At 36.7% G+C, this 10,216-nt stretch overlaps 1 protein-coding gene across 6 annotated transcripts in view; it reads right to left on the minus strand.

Annotated features, from left to right (window-relative positions):
- Window positions 1–10,216, minus strand: part of LOC106939742 (band 4.1-like protein 1) — a 45,295-nt gene that overhangs the window by 31,034 nt on the left and 4,045 nt on the right. For all 6 annotated transcript variants that reach the window (XM_015022274.1, XM_015022271.1, XM_015022272.1 and 3 more), the window contains exons 2-3: window positions 7,113–7,280; window positions 575–679 (exon numbers count right to left, since the gene is read on the minus strand). In XM_015022274.1, coding sequence (XP_014877760.1) covers window positions 575–679; window positions 7,113–7,280 — 273 coding nt within the window. The remainder of the gene's footprint in view (window positions 1–574; window positions 680–7,112; window positions 7,281–10,216) is intronic.

Genomic DNA, 10,216 nt, shown 5'->3' on the forward strand with positions numbered 1-10,216 from the left:
CACCCTTGTCATTGTGAATGACAACCTGAGACCAACAGGTTAAAGAAAGGCACAAGCATTAGGAATACTTGCACATCTTTCTTATAAAAGAACAGACAAAACAGAATAGAGTGTAACTGTTTTGAGACATTACATTAACTAATTACCAGTCTGGAGTCCCATGGCTATATAATAGAGACTTCCAGAACTCACAGAGGTCATTTTGACCCAACTTGTCTCATCAGCTCTTAAAAGTTCTCCCAATTCCTTCATTAGCCGCAGACCATTGAGGTTTGATTCATCCTATTAAAGGATTTCTTCCTCCAGAGCAGCTCTCCCTCTCATGAAATACTTCTATAGCTAAATTTAATAGACACGGAACTATTGGAAAGAGAAGATGAAGCATTTATTTAGCTCATTCAAATGGCTTTTTTTGTTCAGGCCCCGACTGAGCTATGAAATGTCCACTTTTTTTTCATCTTTGATGGACGGTGCACCCGAGAAAGCCAACCAACTCAGAGGCGAGACGAATACAAATCGTTCACTGAGCCCCAACACATCCGCGTGAGTTTGTTCTAGTGCTGAATCCACTGACCTTCTGGCTTTCTGTGTCAGCAAAGGTCAGGCCGAAGTAGTCCTTCTCCAGCAAGTTGAGGTGCTCACACACCATGTCCATTAGGGTTTGTCCTTTGGAGTGCTTCTGCAGACAGAAACACACACAGACACAAAAAGTTTGAGAGAAAGTACAGGAAGGCTTCCTGTGGTTCCTGAGGCTAGCTTTGGTTAGCCTTTTACTGCTGGTTTTCCTGTAAACTTGTGAATTTATAAAGCTCCTGTTTTAAGGTCTGTCTTTACTTCACTCCCTGTTTGTTTTGTTCTTTTCAGTTAATTTTGCTTCCTATTAGGATTTAACGCCTGTTTTTTTGTTCTCTAGGTTTCCTTATATAACTCTGCTATGCAGAGTTACAATGTTATAAATACATTGTCTGTATTTATAAAGGTTACTGGGACCAGTTTTCTTTCCCTGTTATCTTTTACTGTCTAGATCCTGTTTTTTATATTTCTGCAACTAAATTGCTGTATGATGAGTCCATACTTGGGGACTTACTGACATAAAAGATAATGCTGTTTTATTTATATTTTAGGGTCATACTATTTAAGGTCAGATTATGACTACATGTTACAAGCAGAGCATCTTCTTCTATGCATTTGCTGACTCATCCAAGTCTTGTGACGAACTGCAAATTACAAAGGAATATTATTTTATTAGTAGATTTTTTTTATTACGAAAATAAAGTTATAATATTATCACAACATAGCTGTAATATTAGCAGAAAAACGATGCAAAATTACTTGAAGAAAGTTGCAAAATTACAAGAGAACAAGTGGATATGAGAACAGCAAAGCTTCTGTAGTTATCTAGCTCTGATGCGACCAGCTCGTCATCTGAGTGGTTTCTTTCTTTGAAACAAATACATCGTTTCAAAATCCTCTGTGACTGATGATGCTGATGAGTTAAAAGTATTTCCTTAATTGCAAAACCTAAACTGAAGTATAACTTCACAGAGAAAAAAATTTACGCTAATATATGACCTTATTCTTGTAATGTTATGATTCTCAATATCTTATAACTTTATTCTCATTTTCTCATGACTCTATTCCAGGAATTTTATGATTATTCTAATATTATTACAACTTTATTCCCATTAAATTATTTTATTATTTTATGACTTTTTTCTCATAACACAAATTTTATTCTTGAATTTTTTTTCTGAGTCTGGTTCTGTAACTCTAATGAGTGTTTTGACTGGTTAATTCCCTCATTGCCACGTAAACTACCAAATTTCTAAGGCCTTTACAGAACAGCTGTAGTTAAACGGGATTACACTGTATGTTTTGTATTAAAGGGTATCAGAGTAAAGAGGCCAGTTAAAAATTCCCATCAGATCTGTGGTTGCATCACCTGCTGTTTTCATTGCGCTTCATAGTTATACAATGTTTTGTGTCAATCACATACAATTCCGCAAAAATACAAAGGAGTTTGTCCAAACCACCTCAGCTCTTCAGCTCCCCATGCTGCATTTAATTTAAAATATTTAAGATATGCTTTACTGAAAAAAAGGTGAATTTTTGAATAGTAAAGCAGGAATAAGCAGAGGTCCATTGTATATATTGCCAAGGTTGCTGTAAAGAAGCTTTTGAAACGGAGGAATTTCAGATTTTTTCCCCTTTCAAATTCAAATGACTTTTCTGGTTTTCACCTTCAACAGATACTTTTTGACTCTGCATTTCCTACAGGTGCAACAGGAGATGAGACTCTCGGAACGAAGAATTTCAGACATTTATTAGTATTCTACATAAGTAAAACTTAGTAATGAAGTACTGACGGTTCTTTTTCCACACAGCTCACTGAAGTGTGCTTTAAATAGACATAAAAATAAGTAATTACAAAATTATTCCTTAACCTTTAGACAACTTTTTTTATCACAATCATTGAACTCAGTGAAGAGGCTAGTAAGAAGCCAAGCTGAAAGTGACAAGATCCTCTTGAGTTTATGCCTTTAAACTGTGATGCAACTTTTCTGCAAACACAGAATAATATTTGCTTTAACTGGTTTAATGAGATACTAACAGTCAAAAAAGCACATAAACACATTATTCTTCCATCGCCAGCTGCTTTTTATAAACATCTTGGCTGCTGATTTTCAGATCCTCTGGAAAATCCAGCTGTGCAAGTCGGAATTCCAGCTTCAGTGAGAGCGTTTTGTTCAGTTTTTCTGAATTGGAGCTCTTGCAACTGGGAATTCCAACATCAATGTTTTTATTGAGATATAAACAAATAAAATACAGTTATTACAGTGATTAACTGAACATGCAAAGAAACAAAAATATATGTGCAAGAAAAGAAAAACGCCCAGTGTCTTTAAGGCATTTGTAGTGTTTTTGTTGATACCATAGAAAAAAATATAATAATAATAATAATAATAATAATAATAATAATAATAATAATAATAATAATAATAATAATAATAATAATAAAGCATTATACAATAAAGGCAGAAAAAATACTTAAGTCCTAAATTGCATTATTAATCATAATAAGAATAACAACACAACTGCTCATAATGAGAAACAAAAGTAATAACAATATTAGCAATAATAATTTGACACAGTTTGGCCCCAGGGAGGGCCCTAAAGGAGCAGAGGGCACAAAGCTACAGCTCAAATAAATCCCCAGTCCAGAAGCATTCAGCCAATGCAACATCTGATAAGCAACTGGCATGCTAACGTTGACACAAAAAATTATGCCAATTAGAAAATGTTTAAACCAGGGGTGGAAATTAGCACCTGCCCCTGGCCAAATGTGGGTAAAAGTCTGAAGTGGCATGTAGATTGGAGCAACGCTCCGCCACCTTGGCAGGCTGACAATTTGAACAGGAAAAAAACAACATTCACTTTTAACATTTTTTTTTTCAATAATTTGACTACACAGGAAGTCAAAATATACTTGAATAACACAGGAATGATGACGACCCTCAGAATTAATATTGAACACGCTTTGAGATGTTTTTAGTAATAAGAATAATTATAAATTTATTGTCAGTAAATCGGTTTTCATAGAGTTAAAAATAAATCATATATTTTATAAACATACTTGTGGTTTTGTATTCAAAAGAAGAAAAAAAACAGTGGCTGGTGAAATATCTGAGTGGCCGGTAAAAAATGTTCTCTACCGGCCACTGGGGCTGGTAGAGAACATTTTTAATTTCCACCCCTAGTTTAAAGTGGCATAGCCCATATTTTTTAGTATGGGTTAGGATGCTAACCTTTACTTAGCATTCTAACTAGGGGCGCACAACAACTTATGATAAATTGGTCCTGATTTTCTTAACTTTGGTTAAGAGTTAACTAAGAGTTGGTTAACTTTGGGCTGTGAAACCGATCTTGTCCACCAATTTTATCTACCTTGGCAAATGTTTGAAAATCACCCCCTTTTGAATTAACAATATTCACTCCACTGTTGCCAACTTAACATCTTTTTTTCACACAAAAAAAATTTTCAAAATCGGAATGGGCAGGTCAGGTTTTTTAAAAGTTGATGATCAGCCAAAAAACTGCAATTGGTGCACACTAGTGCTAACCATAATAATAATGGCAGCATTAAAGGAAAAGTGTAAGAACCTAAATTTGAGTACATTTTGATTTTTCCTGTGTTTCCATATGCTTCAGACGCAGAACAAACTACCATTATTTTTACAGGCAATTCTAAAATATTATATTTGTGAGATGTGAACACATTTCATATCCAAACTTTAGGTGAAGATGCATATTTCTACCATCACGGAAACCACGATAACAAGCATTTTGGTTCAGGTTTAACCACTGACATGATAACATCCGTGCGCGTAAAGAAGAAAAAAAAGCCCTCACTTTTACAGAAGCACTCATCGGCTTCAGTTAAATATAGAACAAAGACGGCCGAGTTAATGTTTACACCTAACCACACACTGTTATCCTCTCACACATGCTTCCTTTTCTTGTGGCTCCTTTTGTGCACTGACAGTAAAATTGGGCTAGTAGTTGCCAGGGAAACAGATGCAGTGTTATTCCTCTTGTTTCTTAATATCCCAAGGGTATGACGAAAAAGTGCCTGAACTTTTTTGTTAGCGCTCAAGCGGCATTTGGAGAATGGATAGAATATTGCATTGACAAAAAAAAGAGAGAAAAATAAAAAGTCGTGTTGCTGCATTGTTCTCACTCTGATGTGACACATGAAGAGCAGCTAGCACTGAGCCGAGCCTGAAATAGGCCAGTGGAATGCATCGGCCCAGCCTGACCACACATGCGGGGTGGGTGTGGCTCCTCCGCTGCTGGCCAGGGGCCGATGGGGAGCTCCACCATGCATCCATGACTCAAAACTTAATTAACTCAGGAATACGGCAACTCCTTTAGAGAAAAACAGAGAGAGAGAGCAGAGCGACAGACAAGAGGCTGCAGGAGGCTGTGGCACGCTGCCGCCTGTCGACACTCAGATTTAAGACAGTCGCTAAACTGGAAAGCTTACATACAGTTCCTTCAAGGGTCACTTGAAGTCTGCTGGTCAGTTTTACTCACCTGGTGTCTTCAGTTTTTACAAAATTACTGCTGTTCAAAGTTTAACTAAACAAGTATCGCAGTTAATCCAACTTTTCCTGAATTATCTAGTGGTGGGATTTTTAAAAAAATGTTGTTAATTTCACAGTCGGTAATTAATTAAATGTAATTAATTATGTTTTAATCAAAAACTATATTGATAATATAAGCAACATTTTCAATTCAAAATGTATGTCTAGTATTCTCCTTACATATTTTCAGAGCACTGAACACGTGAAAGATTTTCCTGAGATGTATAATGCAAATTTTCAGTATTCTGATGGTGGTTCTTTGTTCTCGCCACTTTCCACTTTCCATAAAAGCCTAATTTGTTAAGTGCAAGATTACTAATTCTGACATGACAACACCAAAAAGTCCAAGCAAAACACCAGTTTATATACGCTGCAAATCCATCTTTCTCTTGCAGTGACTTCAGTGCTGCCAGGTTGGGCTCATAATCAAGAAGAGTGATTCATGTGAAACGGTTTTGTAAACATCCCCCCCACCGGCAGAGCGGGGTTATGTATGTTGTGTTGAGGGGCCTGAATGGATTTCAGGATGTTTTCAGGGTGCTGAAAAAGATGGCAGCCGTCCTGATAGTCGTACCTCACAGGTCACCCTGCCCCCATCATCACAGCACACATTCAAACCTCCATGCACTTGTGCAAAAAGTATCCCCGGGAGTGTGCTCGTGCTATAATAACATTGCTCTTCTATTTTCTCCTTGGCTGCACCTGACTCGCAATCATGTAACCACTATGGATTTTTTAGTACCCAGTTAGCGGTCGGTGCAAGCAGCTTTGAACAGAGGAGGAGGCAAAAAAAAGGCACCTATATAGACAGCATGTTTTAGGTAGTTCTTCAGGAGAAACCTAAAACACTGCTTGTTGAATGCTTGTATATTGAATGCAGATATAATTAGCTCCATTCAGCAAATCACAATGAAACCAAACTTTCATCAGCTAATCTTATCAACAAATCTATGGATTGTTGTTTGTAAAGTTATGCAGTCAAAAATGAACAGCAATAATTTGGGTTGTTTTAATTTTCAAAGTCATATTTTCACCATGTCTGTCATTAAGAAATGTCCCAGTTTCAAACTAATTACTTATGGAGCAAACTAAGTATTTAGTTTACAAAGTAAGGCAAGCTAAATATTTAACTCTGTGCTTAATATTTATTTTGAACCTTAATATGTAGCCAGCAAGCTAAATGCTTAGTCTAAAATTTAGCTCCAAGCTATTTTAGTTAGCGAGCTAAATATTTAACTTCAAATGAAATAGTTAGATGTTTAGTCTGTAAACTTAATATTTAGCTCCACTATGAACTGGATTAGTTGATATTGAAATGAATAATGTAAAAGAGAGAGATTTATTATCTTCTGAAAATAAACCTCTTGCATATTTTAGTTTGACTGCTCTCTGATTCAGTTCTGCATGTAGAAATCATGTCTTGTGCATGGAGGCTTTCTCCCTGACAAAACGATTGTCTGCTGAATTCTTCCAAGATTCTGTGAAAGGAAACAGAACAGCTTGAAGAAGCTCTGTCGAGTTCCCTCCACAGCCCTGTAATTGGATATTCATTTCTTCCACTGCTATCCTGCAAAGTTATTTCCAAAGACAGAGATAAACCTGTTCAAGGAGAGCTGCTGTTACCGCGGGTCAGAAAGAAAAATCCACAACGGATTTATCTCCATGAACTCCCTCACATCTTTATCTTTCATCCTCTCTTATGTGAGCTCCCAGTTCCTTTTATTGTGAGCGCAAATTGTCCAGTTTCACAAAGCTCGATGAACAGCAACACATTTTCGCCTGGAGAGGAAGACCTGGCCACCGCAGTAACACGTGTGTTATGGTAAAGTGGAACAATGTTGTCAGCTTCCAGCAGCACCATGCAGCTCACAAATCCCAACAAAGGGAGGTACAAACAATAGGGATGAGAAAATGCAAAGCCTAATTCAACAAAATGTACAAATGCTAATAGTTTTCCATTGTGCATACCTCGATTTCTCCCTCATACTCTGAAGAATCCAGCAGTGCCACCTTGAAGGTGGAGGTTTTAAGACGCTTTGAGCCTTTCTGAGGAGACTTCAGGTTCTTATTTGGGGAGGTCTTCTCAGATGTGTCCTCGGCCTCTCTGTGTTCGTCCTGGTGCTTAGAGTTCTGTTCCTGTAAAACATAAAAATATGGATTGGAGGTGGTAAAACATCAAAAGTTAAAAGTGGAATTGCACAAACCCAAAAATTAAATATTTTTTTCTGAATGCACAGCACACAAGTTGAAACTATGAAAATAAATTTGCTTAATGGAAGTAAGCCAATTTCGAAAAAACATGTATTTCAATAAAAGGTTTTGGCAGTAGGATGAGGAGGTTAAATAGATGTATTTTGTTAGAGAATTTTCGGTATTATCATTATGTTATTACTTTAGTTCACATTCAGTCTATAGATTATTGTGATTTTCTGTTTAAAGTGTTCTCTTCCTTATGTGTGTATGAACTGACCTGGAGGTCAGGACTGTCTGTTTCATCTTCATGTGAAACAGTTAACTCTGTGTTTCCCAGACCTTAATTCTTATCAACCAGAATACCTCCTAACTGCCTGTGAGCAGTTGTATTTTGTTTTGTTAACAGCTTGACCGAGATTTGAGCTGGGCTCAGACCGTAGATCAGATATCACACCTGGCTGGTTTGTTTAGGTTGGAAGTTTTACGACCTTTGTTGTTCTTCCTGACTGCCCCTTTTGGCTGTTCTGCTTGGACAATAAAACAGGGGCTCGCGTGGAAGGAGATCAGAACTCTCTGTGAACGGCTTGGAGAAGTTGTTGATGGAGATTTCTCCTTTTGCAAAAGCTTTGTTATAAAATTCATATACGTTGTCTGGGGTTCTTTTATATAGGTTCGAGAAAAAGTACCTATCATATTTCATAAAACTGTAATAGAAAAACCTTTTGTCACATCACACAAATCACATGATCAACAGCTGGATGCTACTACTGGTGAAAACCACAAAGAAGACGACAGGAAGTGTTTTATAGGATGATGTTTTGGTTTGTTTTGTTTTTGTTGGACAGTGTGCAGATGGCTCCACCAGAACTCTCACAGCATCACAGTTCATAAAAAGTAATGTGTCATTCTAAGGTCACTGACTACAATTTCCCCCAAAATGCCACATAGGTAGCCGTTCCCATGTAGGTGGGGCTTATCGCTCCAACGCCTGAATAAAACACCGACATCTTATTCAACATACATTATGAGCGCTAGCATCATGGCTGAAATATGAATATCTCTCATGTAGCTGTTTACATCCATTGTTGCCTTCATTTTTAAGGACTCATCTCATGAACAAGCTTATTCATGTGTGATTTTAATTTCATGTCTTATTTGATGAAAACACCACAATTGCAAAATTGTACATTTTTGACAGCAACAGAATATAGACAGAGATTTGTGCACATTTGTAATGGAAACACAGCTGCAGTCACCATGGTGATAGACCCAGGCTAACCTGATAACTCATTAATCCTGCTTCATATTTGAGGCTCCAGGTTGGAACAGGGTTTAAGTAATGGTTATGGTATTAGGGGATGAGTGACAGGCGTCCTAATTAGCTGATGGGCTGCAGATGCAGGGAACTGGAAACTAAAGCAACTAAGGGAAGTGCAGAGAGGAAAGAACATTACAGAATATAGAAGAACATAAAACAAAAAGAAACTGAACAAAAATCAACCTAAAGTACAAAAAATCTAAACATCTCCAACATCTAAATTCATGACAGGATTTTCAGCAGTTATATATTGAGAAATACAAAAAGTAATGTCATTAAATCTACGGAGTTTAAACAGTGTTATCCCATTTAATAAAAACTGACTTAAAGCAAAAATAATGTTATCTAAACAGAAAAGAATGTTGGAATTTAAATACATTTGATTATCTTTCCTTGGCTTTTGTTTTCAGCTCTTCTCCTCACTCTCACACCAAATGAAAATAAAGTGAAAGTCAGCTTCTTAAACCTTTTGTCAAACAATTCAATTTAGTTTGTTTGTACACAATCAATTCACACTATCTAAGGGAATTTACTGAAAGTAATTTCAATCTGATCATACATTCTTTCCAAACTGGTCCTAGTTATTAAATATTACATCAAGTTCAGTTCATTAATCAGATCAGTTTGAAGGTTTTCTGTCTAGGAAACCCAGCAGATTGGATTGATTCATTGACTTGCAGCGACAGTGGAGAGGAAAACGACATCTTTAACAAGAAGAAAGCTCCAGCAGAACCAGAGCTTAGCTCAGTAGCTGCGGCCATCTATCTTTTGTTGCCATTTACACAAATCTACACTGCTGGCACACAGTTAAAATGAATAGATGAAAAATGGCAAAAGAAAGTGTTATGTTTTAACCTTTGAGAAAAAATGAGCTGGAGATTTTAGCTCAAAAACTGTTGATTTACCTAAATGTTGAGGGAATCAGTCCAAGCCCTCCCACAGCAGGGAGCGCAAACAGCATTCCAGACGTCTGCCAGTGTCTGTACTTTAAATATGCTGCTGAAAGAGTTGTGGCTGGGCTGATTGTTGATGGGGTTTTAAAGGTATTCAGATTCATGCAAGGCTTTAGATGGGTACAAAAACACAGCAGGAAGTTCTAAATTCTTTCTAAACACTCGACTTTAAAACCCTGCTGAGTCTGGAACAGGATGAAAACATCATCTCCATCAACATGTGCTTATTACTGCTGAATATGAATTCACTGAGATGCTAACTGCTATGTTATTCTGTATAGATGTTGGCAAAAGAAAAAAAAAACACAAAAAAAGCAATAGCTAGCCTTTAGAAATGCAGAAGTGTGCATTGTTCTAATTAGTTTTAAATGATGCCGGTAAAACAACAAGAAATTACACAAAGACAAAATGAACTCAGTGGTGTTAATTTAGCAGAGGGACAAAGTTGTGAAGTTGAAAGCACTAAATTGAGCAAAATGGAAAACTAAACAAAACAAAAGATGTTGCTTTTTAATTTTTTATATACCCACCAAAAAACAAAACTTGCCATATTTTAATGAATCAAACTCAATTTCATGATGGAGTCTGTCAATCTGCCTTATTAGAAG

Source organism: Poecilia latipinna, unplaced genomic scaffold (genome assembly GCF_001443285.1).
Source record: "Poecilia latipinna isolate Pla-1442-1.1 unplaced genomic scaffold, P_latipinna-1.0 Scaffold2967, whole genome shotgun sequence".
Classification (NCBI taxonomy): domain Eukaryota; kingdom Metazoa; phylum Chordata; class Actinopteri; order Cyprinodontiformes; family Poeciliidae; genus Poecilia; species Poecilia latipinna.